Genomic DNA, 21,111 nt, shown 5'->3' on the forward strand with positions numbered 1-21,111 from the left:
TTGATAGCGCTTGCTCCTTGTACATGACAGGAAGGTTGGAATACCTTCATGACTTTAGGACAGTCACACATGGTGGTCACATAACTTTTGGAAACGATGCAAATGAGACCGTACGAGGATATGGGGTTTTGACGAATGGAATTTTTCAATACAAATGGTTACCTTTGTTGAAGGTCTATAACACAACTTGATAAGCATTGGGAAACTCTACAGAGTTAGTCATAGTGTTAAATTCGACGATGAATACCACTAACATCATGATGAAGGATAGATAAGATGTCTAATTAAATCAATGGCTGCAGGAACAATGTTCCCATTAGACATTTCTCTCATCATCAATAAACCTCAATTTTGTTTTCTGTCAAAAGTAGTCTCCGATGTTAGTTGGCTAATTTTCGGTATATCAATAACATGGTTACTGGAGAGATGGTGCGAGGACTGCCTCTCCTCAAATTTGACAATAACATTTTATGCACTGCTTGTGATTATGGTAAGCAAACAAAGGGAAGTCATCCGTTAGTTGTAGATTCCTCAATTGCTGAACCGTTGGAACTAGTTCACATTGATCTTTGCGGTCTATCCACTATAGCAAGTCTCCATCCTAAGAAGTACATTTTGTTCATCATCGATGGTTATACTTGTTTCACAACGGTATTCTTCTTGAGACTGAAATATGAGAAACCACAGACCTTAATCAACTTCATCAAGAAAATAAAATTGCAGAACAAGTTTCCCATCAGAAATATACGAAGTGACAACGGAATAGAATTCACAATCGACTTCTGAATGACTATTTGGTGTCCAAGGGAATCAATCACAACTTTTCGACACCATACACACTGCAACAGAATGACGTGGTAAAAAGAAGGAACATAACTCTTATAGAAGCTACTAGGTCCATGCTTAACTTTACAAACTTGCATCTCTACTTTTTAGCAGAAGTAGTCATAACAACTTCCTTTGTTTAGAACCAGAGCATCATCACCAAACACCTCAACAAAACTCCATACAAAGGTTGGAACAATCATAAACCCAATGTTCGTTTCTTTCATATATTTGGTTGCAGGTGTTTTGTGGTCAACAACGAGGACCATCTACGCAAGTTTGCACCCAAACCTGTCGAAGGAATATTCTTAGGATATTCAACAAACAAGGTTGTCTACGGGGTTCTGATCCAAACAACATGGATAATTGAAGAAAGCTTTGAGGTAAAGTTTGATGATTTCTATATCTAGAAAACTCCTCCAGTCAACGAAACAATGTTTATTATGGAGAATGATATACCATTCCACTCCAGACCTCTTAACATTGTTGAAGTTAATTATGATACACTTTCTAATCCTCTGGAGACTGCGACACCATCAAAAATCTTAGTCTCACTTATTGCGCAATTACAACACACAGAGGACTCCATACCCTCGCTCTCTAAAGACTCCTCGCATCTATTTTTTCATATTTTGTCATTTACGACCATGGCCACCCCCATGACCACGACCTCAATAGCTTGAATCATGACCTCTACCTCTTTTTGATTCGTTGTTCCTGTTGGAAGATTCAACCTTAACATAGAGTAGTTTTCTTTGTGTTTCATATGTTTTATCCTCACTTTTGATCCTATCTTCATAGGTTTTTAAACGTCCAACCATGTCCTTAAATCCAATCATTTTAAGGTCTAGCACCAGCTTAAGAGTTGAGCTGCTACAATATGAACAAATCGCCTAGGAAGGCTTATGAGAAATTTCTTTACAAGTTTTTCTTCCATCATGAACTCTCCTAGGGTAGTTGATTTTTAAGCGATTCTTGATAGTTTTGCAGCGTAATCATCTATTGTATAGGTGTCTATCATCTTCATGCTTTTGAATTCAACAATTAAAGTTTGGAGTCTTTCTTCTTTCACTCAATCAACCGCCAGGTTGCATGTCTTAATAGCATCCCACATCTCCTTCCTGGTTATCAGATTACCGATTTGGAGGATTACATCTTCCGGTATCGACTGAAACAAGAGCCCTTTCATAATATTGTTCTCTTGGTTGTAAACCTCTTTTTAACTCCTCTTGAAGTTAATTTTGTTCCTAGTAGAGAGTGTGATGATAATAAAGTTCGTTTTCTTAATAATCTTACAGAATTTTAAAAAAATTAATTGGAAAATTAATTTATCTTACTATAAATAGACCAAATAGTTCTTATTGTGTTTAGATCTTGAGTCAGTTTATACATAAACCCCGTAAGTCACACTTAGATATTGCATTTAGAATCCTTAAATATCTCAAGGGTAGTCCTGCTGATGGTATTTGTATAACCAAATCTGACTATTTTAACTTGAAGGGGTTTGTGGATGTTGAATGGGAAAAATGCCTTTCTTCAATAAGATTCGTTACTGGATACTTTGTTCATATTAGTAATTCCTTGGTTTCCTGGAGAAGCAAGAAACATGCAATTGTTTCTAGATTTTCTACTGAATCTAAGTACATGGCTTTAGGTTCGTAATATGTGAAATAGTTTGGACACTTAAAGTTTTATATAATTTGGGTATTAAAAAATTAACTGGTGTTGATGTTTCTATGACAATGAGTTTACAAGCAAACTTGCATTAAATCCAATGTTCCATAAAAAAAACAAAGCATTTTGAAGTTGATTTTCATTTTGTTAAAGAAAAGATATCTAATGGGGCTTTAAAAATCACTAAGATTTGTTCTTCAAATCAAAATACAGATATCTTAACAAAATCATATGTTTCCTTGCATCATGGTTTTCTATTTAAAAGAATTAGTTTACTGGTTCCATTTAATAAAAATAGAAGTTTTTTTATGTTAAGTTTGAGTAGGGGTATTGAAATATATAAAAGAAAAGGTGTCAACTTAACATTTCCTATAAGTACAAGGGTTTAATTGTAAGTTTATAAAGATGTGTTTTGTATTATGTTAGGTTGTTGGGTATATTGTGTAATTTTGTAGATACTTGTGGATTGCGGCTCACTTAATTTAAAGATGTATTGGATCCGCTCACTATAAGTGAGTATCGTGCAATTAGTCTCATTAGGTGTAGGTACAAGATTATTACCAAATTTCTTTTTGTCCTTCTAAATTGATTAGAATTATGGTGGTTGAAGTCCATTCGTCAGACATTGTGTACCATCCAATTTCCAGAATGGATCGGTTTAGGGAATCAAGGAGTCAAAAACATGGTTTTTGGGTAAAACTGGGTGTCACAACATGACCATAGAGAGGTACCAATGTGATAAGGGAATAAATGAAAACACGAATTTAATTGAGGTCAGGACGTGAGACAGTGGTGCTCACGACGTGAGACGAGTTGTAGCCCAAGCCTGTGATCTTTTAATGCTATATTCGTATTTATACCCCATAAACTTCACTTTAGGGTTCCTTATCAGCCTCCTTCGTCGCCCTAGCCTCTCCTTGTGATTCTTGCGCTTTTGGTGGTGTTTTGGTGGCTTGAAGAAGAAAATATCACCTTTGGAGCATAGATTCAGTGTGGAAGCTTCATTTGCATCTTCTATGAACATCTTTTGACCTTTGTAAGTAACAAAGATTCAAGCTTTATGATTACTTGTTGCTAGATCTAGGGTTTTATGCATGATTGTCTATGGTTAGATAAGTTAGAGTGTTGGGACTCCATAAAGTTAGCAACTTTATGGGTCCTTATAGTCCCTTGGTGATAAGTTTGGGTCATGTTTGAGCTTATGCTTGAGGTTTTGACCTCATTTTCTTCATAAATGCCCTAATTTGAGCTCAAGTCTTGCATTGGACACACAAGACCTTAAAACATCGATTTTTATGGTTCTTAAGGTGTTAAGAAGCCTTCTGGGGAAGGTGGATTAGTGGCATAATGGATTAAGGGGTTTAATGCATCAAAATGTCATTCAGACGGTTCTCACGACGTGTGACTATGCCTATCACGTCGTGAGAATCGAGGGACCGCGACTATTTTGTCTTTTAGTGGCTCATGACGTGACCAATGGATTGTCACGTCGTGATGTCCACTTGACTTATTTATCGTTGACTTTTTGACAAGTAAGTCAAACTTAAAGGATTTGGGTTATTGATTAAGATTCTTTCAAGTTTTGGTGTTAGAGGGCTCGTGGGAGCAAGCAGTGCAAAAAGGGAAACGTGTTGCAGTATTTTCTGGGTTCTTTGTTTCTGGTGACTTTTCATCACTATACCTGTAGGTCGAAAGCACCAATGTTGGACCACTAGTTTTGGTTATCATCTAGTAGACGACTACCCTAAGGGTTGTATGTAGTCACGTAGGATAGACCGAGGAATCTTGATCTAGGCTTTCTTGCCTATTCCTCGTTTGGTTGTGGCTTTAGAGTATGATCATCTGTCTGGGTGTATATCTCACCTATGGGTACATATGGTTATGCATTCCTTGAAGATTGGTTATGTTTCCTTGTATTTAGGATATTATTATGTTGTAATGATCTGGTGTGTGTGTGTATATATATATATATATATATATATGTATGTGTGTGTGTGTGTGTTAAGATGCAACAGTAGTGGTATGTTGGTTGGAGTACCTGTAGGTTGGTTATCATCTAGTGGAATGTCCTAGGGTTGTAGGTAGCCATGTAGGATAGCCTGAACTCTTGATCTAGGTTTTCTTGCATGTTCCTCGTTTGGTTGTGGCTCTAGAATAGGATCATCTGTTCGGGTGGCTATCTCACCTCTGGTTACTTGTGGCTATGCATTCGATAGAGATTAAATGGTAGCGGAGCAGTGTTGTGAGGGGTCTAGTAGGCGGCAGTGGGCATGTAGATTCATAGTTGTCTGTGCTTATGTGCCTTCTTGATTTCTTGATTGTTTATATGTTGACATGGTGATGTTGGGTTGAGGTGATGTTGCTTTGTGTGGAAGCCAATAAACCCTAGAGCAATCCAGTCATAAGTTGAGGGTCTGGAGTGCAATCCAGACTGAAGATGTGGGCTCGGGAGTAATCCAGACATAAGCTGAGGGCCGGGTGGGCAATCCAGATTTATGATGTGGGCTCAGGGGTAATCCAGTATGATGAATGTGGACCCAGTGTGCAGGGCAATCCAGTCTGATGACCGAGGACCCGATAGGCATGCTTATATGTTTGTTGTGTGGGGTATTTTGGGGAAACTCACTAAGGTCCTGTTTGATATACGTCTGACTGAGTCGTGTCAGTCGTTTTTGGTTGACTCGGTCAGCAAAGCATGTTTGTTAATCCAACTTTGGGCATATGACTGGGTAATAAAGGTCTGATTCAGATAGAATGGGGAAACTAGCTGACTGAGAAAATGGGGATACGCTTTCCACTTTGTGCCCTTGCCATACCCTTCCTCTGTCGACGCCTTCTGCCTCTTCTCATCCAGGTACTTGTTTTGCTAAGAAAATGGGGATACGCCTTATGATTTTTCTGATTATTTTGTTCATGCTTCTTCTCCATAGCTACGATTTTGAATTTTCTGTCAGATTTAAGTTCTGATTTATCATCAAATCAATTCTCTTTTTGTTCGATTCATTATCGATCATTTGCATAATCCTACTTTGTTTAGTAAAATCAACTGCTGAGATCAATAGTCAAGTGCTTTTGTATCGAATTGTTATGTTAAATTCAATTCTATGGTTAATTAACCCTAAAACGGCTCCAAATTTTGCAAGTTATGATTTTTTTTGGTTAAATTCGACTATTCTTTTACTTTGACTTGAAATCCAATACTTTAATATGCAAAATTAATATCAATTCCTTGCAGATTTAGAAATTATAATAGTTTCCACTTCATTTTTATATGAATTTGTTTATGTTGAACTGTTTGAAACACCTTGCCATTGTCAAACATGAGGATAGGAAATGGAAAAAGCTATAGACCAGGCAAATAAAAAAAAAGAGACATGATTACTCACTTTATGAAGCAAGCTTGTCAGTTGTTTGCTTACAAGCAATGACTCGATGTATTGCAACTGGAAGTTGTTAGGAGCTATTAGTATCATTAGAAAAAAGGTTGTAAGTAGAAGAAAATGGGCTGTTAGGAGCTGTACATATCTTGTCTAATATGTGTTCATATTATTGTTCCAATCTTTTTATCCTTTGATCTCTAGTTGAATTCTACCCTCAAAGGGGTCTTGGAAGGGTATTTTTTGTTAATAGTCGCAGCCTTCAACCCTCTCCCCTTGGAATCGACCTAATATACGAGATATATATAGTTACCAAAAATATCGACACCACGATGTGGCAAAGGCACCACGTCGTGGTCCTCAAGTTTATCCCGTATTCTCCAAGTCGACGCTAAGAATCAAGAAGATTCCATTCACCACGTCGCGGTGGTTGAAAATACGACTTTTCTCAAAACACGAAAGTCATCTGAAATTGTGTCTAGTTTTCAGATCATTTTGAATCTCTTCAATCGGAGTTACGAGTCATGAGATATGGTCAAAATACTGACGAGGGGTCACGCTGTCCAACAACATCTTTCTTGTGTCTTCTTCTTGCCTAAGCTTGCATTTTCCTGCTTCCAGCTTCCATGTTGCTTCCGAACATGTCTTTTATGCTACATAAAAGATATTAAACATAATAAGTACCTTTTGTTCTATAATAAGCATAATTATAGCTAAAAGTATTAAGATATGATGTAATATATATATATATATATATATATATATATATATATATATATATATATATATATATATATATATATATGCACATATCAATGCCCTAGTATGCCCAACGAACTTCCCCGTATGCCCATCGTACATGACTTAACCCGAAACCATCCTAACTTCAAAAGGTCATAATTTCTTCGTTTCAACTCTGATTTCGACGATATTTATATCCAGGAGAAGGTATTGAAGAGATCTAAAATAGTATCTAAATATCTTAGACTAAAAAAATTCTCGAACAAAAATCCATATTTCATGCAAGAACCCGACCTATGACTTTTCTCATTATACCCTTTGTCCCAAAACACAATTTAAAGGTTTAGATCTCATAACCATCATTCACTCCTTCCAAAAGGTCTAAACATCGCCTCCTTAAGGCCTAAAGCATTTCCATAATCGACTTCTGGACCATGACCCTGAATCACTGAATGATCCTGAACAGGGTGTTACATTTCTTAATTTCAGGAACATGAAGGATATTGATTGGGTAAAAGGTTTTGTTTGGTGAATAAAGTTGGGAAGAACCAATGTATAGGATAGGAAGGGCCTTACCGTTGCCAACATGCAAATTTTCATCTCCATAGTAGGATTCAGCTGAATTGAAACCCGTCATATCAGGTTCAACATGGTTGTTTGAGCCTGTATCCGGGAGCCAATAAGTTGACGATTGTGAACAAAGATCTACATAATTAGCAGAAGTTTGTCTTGTTCTAAAAGTGGATGGGTCGTAGTTTGGACATTGTGATGGAACATGACCAATTCCACACATGTTACATGTGCCATAAACTGTGTTTTGGTTAGAAGTCCAACTAAAGTAACCTTGGTTTCGATTTCCACTTCCTTGATTTCGATTAAAGTTGTTGTTGGCATTGCTACCACGACCGCCACGACCACATGAGTTGTAGCCTCCTCGATTACAATTGCTATTAAGAGGACCGGATATGTTTCTATAAAGGCTTAAGAAGTAGGTGTTGATGATGTGTTTGAAATCGGCTGTAGTTGGAAACCAAGGCACGAAACAAGTTATTACAAGGCCTGAACAGTATTAGTTTGAAGAGAAGAATCGGCTGCTCTTGTAGCTGTGAATGCTTAAACATGGGTAACATCTGGAACAGATTTGTGAATCAAGAACTCATGATGAACTCATGATTAGCCAATATTCCAAGGAGTTCTGAAACAACATCCGTTAATTGTCTAGCAAGAAGGCTCTGTTTAACCCCATTGTATTCCTCTCGAAGACCTGCAACAATTAACATAACAATGTCTTTTTTGATGTAGGTTGTCCAATATTAGAAAGCGCATTGGCATACTCCTATGCTCTAGTGAGATAGGTTGCAAAGGTCTCGTCTCCCTTCATTTGGATTTTTAGCAACTAAATTTTTAGTGTGAATTCTCTTGATGCGGTATGAGGTGCATAGGCACGTTTAAGAGCCAACCAAAGATCGCGAGAAGTAGTACCCTGCACATGTCGAAATGACGATTCTGAAATGGTTGACAAGAGCAGCATATGGACGTGAGCGTCGTTTGCTATCCCGATTGCATGATTGGGGTTTGATGTAGAGGTAGCGGCTTCACCTTGTTTTCTGGATGATGCAGTGATCAGCGGTACAGGGCACGAGATGGTGCCATCAACGTATCCAAATAAGTTGTTTATAGTTAGGAACGGTTGAATCATAGCCTTCCAATATCCATAGTTTGTAGGGGACAATTTAAAACCGAAATTGTGATAGTTGTGTGTAGTTTTCTCGATTGAAAAGAAGGCTACGAGAGGGACTACCATTAGGGCCGATTGTTGTTGTTTGTTTGGAGGGAAAATAAAAAAAGAAAAAGAAGTTATGAATGTGAGTCACTTAGGTATGAGCGGTGGCGGCAAATTTGAGACTAGGGTATTCCTAGCTCCGATACCATATAAAATTTAACAAAAGGGTATCTTGTATATCTCATAATCGACATAATACATGTTTGTATATAGTAGACAAATTTACATAACACACACTCTAATAATAAAAATATAAGTATCTGTCTAATATTCCCGAAGCCCAATTCCAATATTCCATTACTGAAGCATTCCAATTTTGTGAGGCTCAAAACAAAAAATATGAAGAATCAAGTGACAAACCCCCTTCCCATCCCTCTAACCCAAAATGAATAATCAAGAGACTAACCATCTAAGCCTCAACAACGTAATGACTTGAGGGATCACACCCGATATTTGGTTACCAAATTTCCTACATTGTGGAAACGTTCCCAGAATTCATATCTATCACATTAAGATGTCAAAGTATTAGCAACATAATGATGCTAAAAAAAATAACATTAATTCCACATAATAAACATTTGTATGATGTAGGTGTGTCGCTAGATTATTCTTTGATCGGTAGGGTGAATCTGGTCCTTGGTTTTGTGAAACACTCTCAACATATGTTCTTATGTGAAATCCCTAACCACCTTGTCCTATGGTACAATGGCAGAAAAATAGATCCATAAATTAGATAAAAGAAATAATAAATTGCAACTAATTAAAATGGTAAATTACATGATACATATTGAACTGATAACTATTGGATAAAAGTGCAAGGAATTCGTCATTCGCCAGCTCACGAGGGTATCTGCCACAAAACCACTTTCCAATATGTAGAGAAGGGACATTTGTACCACATCCTCACCAAATAGCTCATCAAGTGAGCTATTAAATACATCATGAAAGTCACTAACATTCACCATGTCAGCATGTATTTTGGGCCTGTACTTAGAGTTATACAACCTTAAGCTAGACCGTTAACATTTTGTGTTATCCGATGTTAAGCTTAGGGGACTTGTTAACATATCCTCCTAGGAATACATCAAAGATAACATAACGGTTATCTAAAGGACGACCTAGATAACGGTCGCCATCTAACATGAGTGATTAGTCCCGGGCTCTCACCCCCGTGACCTTACACTCAGACCTCGACGCTCCAACGCCAAGGTCCAATTCAGGACAAGAAACTTCGGTCTAAAATAAGCCAAAATAGTATTGGCCACTCCCCAGAGCGACAAGTGTAGCACCTAGGACGATGTACTCTTTTAGTTCTGCACCAATAGCAAATAACCTTTAGTGGTGCACAATCCGCCAATAGGAATCATCCACGTCCTGTCGGCCCAGACGGGACAAAAGATCATGTCAGGATCACGCGTAGAGGACAACAAGTATAAAATGAACCTTTCTTCTCCAGAAGAAGGGGTCGCCTCATTCTCTATCCCTTACCTAAACCTAATTCTACCATACAACCACTAACTAGACCGTCGGAGCTTCGTTCCGAAACCACCTCCCGGACGACGATTGACGTCAGTTTTTCTTTGCTGTGATTCTAAGGCTTAACTTAGACAAAGCTATCCCGGGATGACTTAAGCTCGAAGAACATACCATAATAGGAAATAGTCATTAAAACAAAAACCTATTATCAGGCAAAATACATTCTTATTAAAGTAGAGTTTGTAGTCACCTAGCTAAAGAATAGTTCATCCACATCAGACCGTGGATCTATAATAACCTCCTTGAAAAAAAATGTAATGGATGAGCAATGGGTGCCTTTCCACGCCATGGGGACATACAACCACCTCGCAAAACAGGACGCCTTGAAAAGTCTCTCCTCTTAGGGTAGGTTGTGGCCTAGCAGGTCATCGTCACTACAACTTCATATACAAGGTCATGCTCACATAATAGTAAAACAAGTTATCAAAAATTGTTTTGGAAGCAGTAGACGAACACAATTCTTCGTGTTCTAGACACATTCCTACCAAAACAATACTAACTATCAACAATATTAATGCCAAGTAAGCCTAAGTGTCGACGATTACTCAACTACTTATTTTTACCCTAAGTTCATCGAATGTCGGACTTGTTTCCGTGTTCCGAACACGATCATCATATTACACACAATGTTTTTTCTTTCCAACTTACGATTTTACACTAAGTTGATAAAATGTTAATATAAAAATACAAGAAAGAGAAAACATACTCACAACACCACAACCTCTTCACCAGCTAAAGCCAATTTTCATCAAACAACCGATGAGTCCAAAATGCTACTCTACATATGGTACCACATTTTGGAAGCAAGGTATAAATATGGGGACCACCAAACCTGATTTCGGGTCCGAAATGATTCATGCTGTAAATGTTGGTCATTTTCCGAAAGAAACAAAATACATAGTTATTGGTTATTTTCTTAAATACTGCCAATTTACTCCATATCCCCTATAATTTAACCCCAAAAGGTATTACCGTTATTATTATTTTCTTGAAATTGAATGAAACACATATACATAAGCTACCAGATCAAGGTGCTCTTTCTCCTTGTGACCTAATTTGTTTTTTCCTTTCATTTCATAAATATGTCAACATTTTCTCAAAAAAAAACATCATTTATTCAAACACATTTTATCCGTACAAAACCTAATGACAACTTACACTTACACGATATAGAAGCAAATACATGAATTGGAAGTTATACAAACATGAAATTTTGGAGCATTTATATTGTTGTATAAAATCACAAGATGTAATACATAGGATTTGGAAGTTTAAAGGATCTTGTTCCTATTGCAAAACCCAACAAATCACTCCATTGGTCTCCCGAGCTTCCATGTATCCTATAACCTCCATCTATAAGTTCCTGTCTCTTCTCAGATTTATACAAAGTAGCCGGTTTACCTTCATCTGAAGTTGCCCTGTTTCATCCATAAAAAGATCTTTACTTTTCACGGGGCTTAAATGCAAAAAATAGCAACTTCCTTTTTCTTATTTGTGTATTATACTATTATAGCATTGAATTTCTTTCTATTAATGAAAGTACATTGCTATTTGTTGCATAGAACCCTAACTTCAAGATATGGGGATCAACAATTTCTGTAAGTTTAAGAAATATGTAGGTTCATATAAAACAATTACCTTAAGATAAGGCTTTCATAGTTGGTGTATTCAGCATCCAGAAGATTCTTATCTGTAGATTTTCTTTGGGATTCAGTTCGGCCTGTCAACAAGAAAATCTTAAACCCTAACTGTTGAAGTTCATTGTACAACCTTAAACTTGCTGGTAAGGCAGGAGCCTCTGCCAAATCTACCCACTTGTTGAAAGAATCCTCATCAAACACCTCCGATCTATTTACACAAAAGCAACTTAGTTTATAATCTTAAAGCATCATTTACTAATTCATTATTGGATTATTATAGAATTTACTGATCTAGAATGAACCTTTTTTTTTATCATGAAAAGATAAATTTTGTCATCAAACCACGAGTTCAAATGCTTACTTGGCCCCTTTTAATAGGTTATTCATCTATTGTAATAAATGCTGCGAAAACAATACTAGTGAATAATTAATTGTGCATTATCTTAAGTTTATAACCTATCATCCTTATAAGATTTGAAAAACTTGTTAATTCGCTAATATAGGCCATAAAAGGTAAGAAACAAATTCTTAATAAGAAATTGCATAAATAATAAAATCTATTTCCATAAAAGTTTACGATTTCAAAACTAGTAAATAAAATTCACTAATATGAGACATAAAAGGTATGAAACAAATCCTAACATATCAAACCTATAGATGTATTAGTAAAATAAGCAAATTTCAAACTGTATCTTATAGCCCCTTAGATACCAATTATAGAAAAAGAAACAAAATTTTGGAAACCTTGCCCACATCAGTATGCTAATAAGCCCATTGGAAGCAGGCCAAAAGGGTCGAATCCCCTTTCTACTGGCTGGATTTCAAATGGCCAATGAGGAGCTTAAAGACCATACCAGCAAAGAGAACGAAAAACAGGCAGAATCAATTTCTAAAATCTGTTGAATCAATGAACTTGGCTTCAAAGTAGTGAAGAAAATGGATGCAAGACTTGTGACATCAACAAACGTTGATTTGAATTTTCCAGGATTTTGTTAATCCTAAGTTCATAATTACATAAACCACAGAAGCACTACAATGTATAGCTATCTGATTTTGAATTTCAAAGGTATCAATTTCATCGCAACGATGGTCAATAGAGAGAGAGAGAGAGAGAGAGAGAGAGAGAGAGAGAGAGAGAGAGAGAGAGAGAAGTAAAATCTACACTAATAATTATCAATATCAATATCGGACGGCTAAAAACGCATCTGACTTACCCGAATCCGTGAGTCGCATACCAAGGCAGATTCGAGAGCAAAGTCTCATCAACATCAAAGATCCAAGCGTCTTTGCCATCGCCGGCGATATTCACCGTCTTTGCGTACTCTATAGCGTAATCGGCAATGACTTCCGAATCATATCGATATCGTTCACCATTCAAGTAGTTGTTGACGAAGCTCACGCACTTTTCGGGCACAGTGTACCAGACACCGGCATCATTGGTTTCAACGGAGAACTTCCAGCTTTCACATAACAAATCCGTATTTCTACGAGAACTGGGGACACCAGAATAGACTGATGATGTTCCTCGATCTTCCGTTGACATACGGATTAATCGTTCCGATAAGGAACTAGTAGCGAATGAGAGGAGGAGGAATGTGACGGTTAACCGGCCGAAGTCCATGACAAATGACGGAGCGAGAGAAAGTATTTGGTACTTCGTACTTCCCAGAACTAAGGACACCAGAAGCTATATATGGTGGAATCGTTGAGTAAAGTACAACTTTCGTCCCTTGACTATTTATCAATATACTATTTGGCAATTTGCAATTCATTAACAAAATTATTTTGCATTTTTAGTCCAATGCTCGATTACTATTTTCCAGTGTTCTAAAACGTGTGTCATGACGTGAGGCGCGGCTCCGCCGTTACGAAAAGCCTCATAACGTTGCTGTTAGGCGTGGCGCGTGGCAAGGCGTGATATGGTGCGCCATGGCGCGTTATGGCGTGTTATGGCACCTGTTTTTTCGTTTGAGACACGGTTTTTTGCTCTTTGTTATTTCTTTTCTAATAGGAGATACAAGTATTGTGGTTTTTGTTAAATTTTTGTTACTAGTTATTGATCTAACACTTCTAAAAAATAGTTATATTTAATATAAATTTATATTTATGTGGTAATATAATTTTAACTTAATATAAAATCGTCGCCTTACATCACGCCTTGAAAAACGTCATGGCTCGTTAAACTTGAGGTTTGACCTTGCCGCCACGCCACGCCTCACGCCATTTAGAACCTTGCTATTTTTCTCCGTTGTTAAGGAAGAGCATTTGGACGGAACCGAACCGAATTAGGACCGAATAAGTTATTTGATTCGGTTCTTGGTTATGTATTTTAGGCTTTTGGTTCTCGGGTATTTCGATATGGGTTACCCGAATAACTGTTTAATTAGTTCTAAAGGAACTGAACCGAAAATTGAAATTTCATTTTTCTAATCTCTGGCCTCCCTTTTGATCGATCAAACACAAGCACACGAGATACCGTATTCTCGTTACCCACCCTAGCATCAATCAAAGTTTCACAAAAAAAAAATAATAAATAAAAATAAAAACCTGCTACGAAAATTGGAGTAGATCGTCAACCTCCTGTGTCCTTACTCCTTGTTGTGATCGATCATCGATTAACATTCTGCAATTACACTGTGATATCATCATTCTACACTGTCATTGGCATCCTGATTGATTCACGCACAAAAAAGAAACTACTCCTCCTCATCTCCTACGGTGTCATCGAACACCCAAAAAAACCAGATGCTTCTACTGTGAAATCAAACTCCATTCTAGTTTCTAGAAATCAAACTACATTCTAGTTTCCAGAAATCGAACTCCATTCTTCATCTCCAAGGAATCATTCAAGTAATGGAAATTGTGTTCTAAGTCAAGAAACTCAAGTAAGCATCGTATTTTAATCCACTACTTAAATGTTATTCTTTCAATGTGTTATTGTATTATGTTACTCATTGAAATTTGAATGTTTTATGGTGATGTATAAAAGTTCATTATTATTTTATCATATTAAAATCATTGTGTTATTGTGTTTTAGATTGATGATGAAGATATCTTGGTTGATAACACTCAAAATGAAAACAAAGTCGGAACATGTCAAACGACAAAGAAGAAAAAAGGAAATATAGCAAAAAGGTGACTTGTTGGGTCGAATTTGATGTATTTTTGGTTAACGGTGTTAAACATAGCAAATGCAAACATTGTAGCACGTTGCTCAAAACCGACTCCGGCGTTAACTGCACTTCTATTATGAATAAACATATTCTAAGATGTAAAAAACCCAAAAAAATGTAGAAAAAATATAAAAAACCAAACCACTTTAAGGTGTTGTTTGTTTTTTTTGTTAAGCAAAAATTCATTAGGTATGTGGACCACCTCTGCAACCCTCTGCAACATAAGAGGTAGACTAGCTGCAGACTATAATAAGAAGCATGTTTGTTTTTTAACATCTACATGTTGCTACAGATATTAAATTTTTTAAAATAAACTGATTTTATATACCGAAAATAGTTTTTTAATACCGGAAATTTAATAATGTATGACATTTCAGCAAAATTTTATAATATTTCAGGAATAAATAATGATATTTTAGCAAAAAATAATGATATTTCAACAAGAAGTTGTCATTATTCAATATAAAAAAACGAAAAAAATGGTAAAACAAGAATTTAGCAAGATTTTAGAACCATATAATCAATATTCATCAAGATAAGATTTCAGTAAGAGAAAAAAAAAGAGGTTGAAATAGGCAATACAAATGTTTCCCCAATTTTTTACTTTAAAGACTTCTAAAAAAACAAACAACTGCGAGATGAAAAGTGTTACACGTGTGTTGCGCCGCATAGCAATAAGAGGTATGAAGAGGTTTTTTATAAAAAATAAACAACACCTAAATTTCAAAAGAATACAAACAACTTTGTTTAACTTATTTGTAGTTGGAAAATTACCGCTCAAATTTGTAAAGAATGAATCATGGAAACATAATGATAAAAAAAATATAAAATGTTTTGTTAAACGTATTTGTAGTTGAAGAATTACCGCTCAAATTTGTAAATAATGAATCATTTATTAAGTATATTAATGCATTGAACCGGAAGTAGTTTTGTCATGTAGAACCACAGTTTCAAAAAAAATTCTCCGATTACTTTATTGAAGAAAATACTAAATTGAATAAGTTTTTTCGTAATACCCTCACAAATGTGGATTTGATATTGTTGGACAAACTTATGTCAAAGGTGAGTTTTTGGTAATAATATGGTAGTCTGAGAATGTTTGGTAAAAATAAGGTTTTTTTAGAAATGGGTCTTCTTTCTTGGGGCCCCACCGATTCACATTCTTTTTTAATTTTAGAATTCAATAAACATTGAATGTACATTTTTAGTCCTCTAATTTAAATCATTAGTTTTTTTGTTAGCTTTTATTAACAAAAACTTTAGTTTTTACTCCTTTTATTAAAAATATATAATTAAATTCTAATTAATATTTTGAATAATTTATACCATTAATATAAAACTCATAAATACCTATGAATAAATTTAAATATTTAATATATTGCATTTATTTGACAGATTTGTATTATAATTAATAAATATATGAATATTTTTATTTTATGTTTTTGTTATTTTTTGAAAACTCCAAAATATCTATTCATGATAGCATACCTGCAAAAACCTGTTAAAAATTGTTGTCACTGTTCATGAAAACTCAAAGAAAGCAAATGACTGAATTGTCTAATCAATTCATTTTTTATAATAAATTCCTCTTTTTATCATCAGTTTTTTTCATCCATTTCAAAATATAGAATTCTTCTCTTCTTCGTTTCTTTATCAACGCTTTATTCAAGGTACGTCTTTTATCTTATGATTTATTGGTGTTGTTATGTATGAGTCTAGATCGTCCGTTTATCATTAATTTGTACTGGGTGGTAATATTTTATATGAAAATGGTTTCGTAAAGGGAGATCATTCAACTTTGACCACTTCAAATATTGTTAGGCATAAACTGCAGTATGAAGAAGTTAAGGATTTAGTTTATGCACACGTTAGAGTCGAAAAAACAAAATATAAGTTGAATATCTCACTATGTTACGAGTTTGGTGGAAAATCTAATATTTCACGAATCATAAGTGACTCAAGTCTAGACGTGATGTATTATTTGGCTGAAATGATGAAAATTAATATGCTCAAGTTATTGTCGTAGTAGAAAAAATTGCTCAAGAACAAGTAATGCCTTCTACTATAACCAGTTATGTAGATCTTTTACGTAATTTTGAAGTGTCCGAGCCTAATCCCTCAGATGTAGCATTTCCTTTACCTAATGATGTTAGATTTGAAGCAAAAAATGACTTTTGATTTGATGAAGCCAACTCACAGTATAATGAAGATACTAGTACTGAGTTATTCAGTAATGTTAGGGAAGATTCTGATGATGATGATGTTTGTGAAACTCGGGTTATGAGCTTTATGAATGATGTTAGAGATGTAGGCGATGATGACAGAATCGATTTAGAAGACAACATTCATATAGATGTTTGGAAGGAATCAGAAAACAAAATAAGGTTAAGAATGCAATTTGAAAGTAAGGTACAAATCAAGAAGGCAGTAACACTTTGGTCGATCAATCACAATAGAGAGTTTAAAGTGTACGAAAGTAAAAGTAACTTATGGGTAGCAAAGTGTAAGACTTTAGGAGATGAAGGACAAAGCTCAACTACTATGAACTACACACCACATTATGCATGGTATGTCCGTGCAATTAAAAAGAAAAATCATCAAACGTGGAAGATTACACGTTGGGTGGATGCTCATAATTGCTTTGGATCATGTATTGGAAATAATAATAGAAGTTTAAACTCTTTAACTATTTCCTCATACATCCTACATTCAATTGAAAAAAAAATGTTGCTTATCCAGTGAAACATATACAATCAGATATTAAAAACCTTCTAAATGTTGATGTTTCTTACTGGAAGGCATGGCATGGAAGGAGAAAAGCCATAGACTATTTATGGAACATGGGAGAGTAATTTTGATGAGTTGTCTAACTACATTGCAGCTTTGCAAGCTTCGAATCCTGATACAGTTGTGAAGTGGTTTCATAAGCCAAATGACTCCTCAAATGTTGCAACATTCAAGTATGTTTTTTGGGCTTTTGGACCTGCTATTAATGCATTTCATCTATGCTGACCTATTATTTTTGTTGATGGTTGTCATTTGAAGGGTTCATATACGGGGAAATTTCTTGTTGCTGTCACAAAAGATGCTAACAATAATATATTACATGTTGCATATGTTATTGTCGATGAAGAGTCATCACACAGTTGGTGTGCTTTCGGATAGGCACCAAGTAATAATCCATGTAATGGAAAATCTACACTGAAAAGGAAGTTTGTTACAATTATGAGAGAAGTCAAAAAACTCAAACTTGAAGCTTAGCAGTATTTAAAACAAATCAATAAAATTCAGTGGTGTCTTTTATATGATGAAAATCGTAGATGGGTATCTTGACAAAAAATATCTTTGAGAGTATGAACAATGCGTTGTGGGGAGCAAGACATCTACCGATTAGGGCGTGTATTGACCTTAGATTCAACAGAACAGTGTAACTTTTTAGAAAGCATAGTAATGTTGCAATAAATTGCAATACACCTCTACCATCACGTATGTGGTGTCTATTTTGTAACCGAGACACTCGTGCACAAAGCCATAATTTAACTGAGTTTGATTACAATGAAGGCGTCTACTAAATTGTTACAAAGTTATGGATAAATGGCACCAGAGAAAATACACATATTGTCCATTATTTTCAACAAACATGCACATGTGGAAAATGGCAAATGGAAAGATTCACGTGTTCTCATGCTCTTTCAGTTTGTCGGTATAGAGGGGATAACCCTCTTTCTGTTGTGAATAATGTGTACACTACAATGACGTATAAACATCAAAATAATGCTCCTTTTGTACCGCTTTCTCATGTTGATTATTGATTAGAGTCAGATTGGAAGATTCAAGAAGATTACTCGAAACTCTATGTTCATCAAGATCGGAGACGATCAAACCGTTTTCGTAATAAGATGGACATTCGCCACCCCGACGAACCTCGCAAATGTGGACTATGCCACTAACCTGGTCATAATCGAAGAAATTGTTCAAATTCTCTACCAAGATACAATTCCATGTGAAGTATGTACTTTTATTAATTTATGCTTAAATGTGTGCTTAATTTGCATTGTTGTTTAATGCTTATTTAGTAATGTAATGTCATATTTAAATGCTTTTGTAATTTCGTAACATTGTAATATATTCAATATTGGTGTTTTATTTGAAGGTGTTAATTAGATTTATTTAAAAATGTAAATTCCTAAAAATAATACACAAACATATTTTTAAATAAAGTAATCAATATAATATATATATATATATATATATATATATATATATATATATATATATATATATATATATATAATAACAACAACATTCATATATTTATTAATTATAATACAAATCGATCGAATAAATGAAATATAGTATTTATGAGTTTTATATTAATGGTATAAGTTATTCAAAATATTAATTAGAATTTAATTATATATTTTTAATAATAGGAGTAAAAACTAAAGTTTTGTTAATAAAAGCTAACAAGAAATTAATGATGTAAGTTAGAAGACTAAAAATGTAACATTCAATATTTGTTGAATTCTAGAATTAAGAAATGGACCATTAATGGTGGGGTCCCAAGAAAAAAGACTCATTTCTACAAAAGTGTCTTATTTCTACCTACCATTCTCAAAACTACCCTATTATTACAAAAAACTTTGTCAAATGTTAAGTTATACGATGGTCACGATCTACTTTATTAATGAAGATTAAGTCATGCAAAAAAGAAATTATCAATTTTAAAACTTTAGAAAGTTATAAGGGAGAAAACATTGGGCGCATGTTATTGACTTGTCTTACGAGTGTGGGATATCAATAATGTAATGATCATAACCGTAGACAATTCTATTTCAACTGATAAAGCAATCGAATTTCTAGTGAAAAAACTACCAAGCTTGTACGATGGAGGAAAACAATTACACGTAAGGTGTATGACCTACATCCTTAACCTTACGGTTATTCGCATATTTAATAAGGCTACATTTCATATTTGTCTATCCTTTTTTAAAACATATTTACCTACAATAAATATAATATAAAATACAATAAACATAAGATAAAATGATCATAATAGCTAACTTTTAAAACTTTTTATCATAAAATAGCCATAAAAATGAAAAATATCAGATTAGCTCAATTTTCATAGACCATCATCTGCAAAAAAAAAATGTTTTTTTATAGATTTTCACATGTCAACACCTACGAAAATCTAGGTTGACTGCGAAAAAGATTTTTTTTTTTCATAATATTATAGGTCACCCTTATGATTGAGTGAACCCAAATGATATGATAATTGTTATGAAATTTGTATACGAATAGAAAAATGTTCTTTTTTTTGAGATTTTTGTAATACATCCATTATGATTGGCAGAACCCAAATGGTATAATGATTGTTATGAAGTTTGTATGCAAAAGCTATTAAGTTTATATATATATATATATATATATATATATATATATATATATATATATATATATATATATATATATATATATATATATATATATATATATATAAAATCTTCAACGAATAACTTACTTGGGAGTGTAATATGTTAATGGAAAGCTCTTTTTACAAAATAATAATAATAATAGTAATAAATAAAGATGAAAAAAAATAATTCAAATGGAGTTTGTATGTAAAACTTATAAATGATCAAAGTTGGGTTTTTTTTTTCATATTTTCCATCAACTAACCTCTTTTGGAACTAAAAAGATATGAATTTCCGACATCGTAAATTTGAATGCAATATGTCTATAGAAAGTCTTTGTTATAAAGAACATAATTAAAAAAAAAATAGCTCAAACGAGGTTTGTACGAAATAATTATGAAGGTTTGAATTTTGCAAAAAAAAAAAAAAAAAAAAAAAAAAAAAAAAACCCTAAGAAAATCTACATTTTCATAAATGGTCCGCCAGGGAAATTATGACTATTTTGGTCACGTTTTATTTTTTGGTATTTTGTTATAATAGCTTAGAAAATGGCTAGTATGGTACAACTTATATTTAATTCTATCGATAGGGTGTTTGGGATTTCTTATTTAAAATAACATATATTATTTTTGTAAAAGTATTTACTAGTTAATATGGGGTGATAACACCATTTTAAAACAAATTATTTGCATTAGTTCATCGGGTGTTAAACGTAATAAACTGATAAGTTAATTTTTAGTGTTTAACAAATTTTGTTTATACATATAAATTTATCGAAAATACATATATATTTTTTTATTCTTTAAATTAAGGGTAAAAATGTAATCTAGTTTTGAAATTTCTAATTAGTTGAAACAAATTTTATAAAAAAAAATATGTTCATTATTAATACCATACCGGAATAAGAATATTTTTTACAATCCAAACACTTAGCTATGTTTATTA

The 21,111-nt window shown here is 34.1% G+C and overlaps 1 protein-coding gene and 1 long non-coding RNA gene across 2 annotated transcripts; one reads left to right on the top strand and one right to left on the bottom strand.

Annotated features, from left to right (window-relative positions):
* Nucleotides 1-11,027: 11,027 nt before the first annotated feature.
* LOC111888044 (acid phosphatase 1) lies at nucleotides 11,028-13,251 on the bottom strand. The gene is made up of 3 exons (XM_023884158.3): nucleotides 12,791-13,251; nucleotides 11,575-11,784; nucleotides 11,028-11,354 (listed from the first exon to the last, which is right to left on the bottom strand). Exons 1-3 carry the CDS (start codon nucleotides 13,195-13,197, stop codon nucleotides 11,177-11,179), a joined length of 795 nt encoding a protein of 264 aa, XP_023739926.1. The 5' UTR covers nucleotides 13,198-13,251; the 3' UTR covers nucleotides 11,028-11,176.
* A 3,057-nt stretch (nucleotides 13,252-16,308) lies between these two features.
* Nucleotides 16,309-18,841, top strand: LOC122198133 (uncharacterized). The gene is made up of 3 exons (XR_006192003.1): nucleotides 16,309-16,419; nucleotides 17,548-17,709; nucleotides 17,795-18,841. It is a non-coding gene; the product is annotated as an uncharacterized LOC122198133 (long non-coding RNA).
* Nucleotides 18,842-21,111: the final 2,270 nt, after the last annotated feature.

Source organism: Lactuca sativa, chromosome 5 (genome assembly GCF_002870075.4).
Source record: "Lactuca sativa cultivar Salinas chromosome 5, Lsat_Salinas_v11, whole genome shotgun sequence".
In the NCBI taxonomy this organism is placed as follows: domain Eukaryota; kingdom Viridiplantae; phylum Streptophyta; class Magnoliopsida; order Asterales; family Asteraceae; genus Lactuca; species Lactuca sativa.

Bases quoted from the DNA above. Each gene is read 5' to 3' on its own strand.
- LOC111888044 (XM_023884158.3), bottom strand. From the start codon at position 13,197: ATGGACTTCGGCCGGTTAACCGTCACATTCCTCCTCCTCTCATTCGCT. The intron at 11,785-12,790 runs GTAAGTCAGATG...TTGTGTAAATAG, and splicing joins TATGCGACTCACGGATTCGG to ATCGGAGGTGTTTGATGAGG. The intron at 11,355-11,574 runs GTAATTGTTTTA...TGGATGAAACAG, and splicing joins TATGAAAGCCTTATCTTAAG to GGCAACTTCAGATGAAGGTA.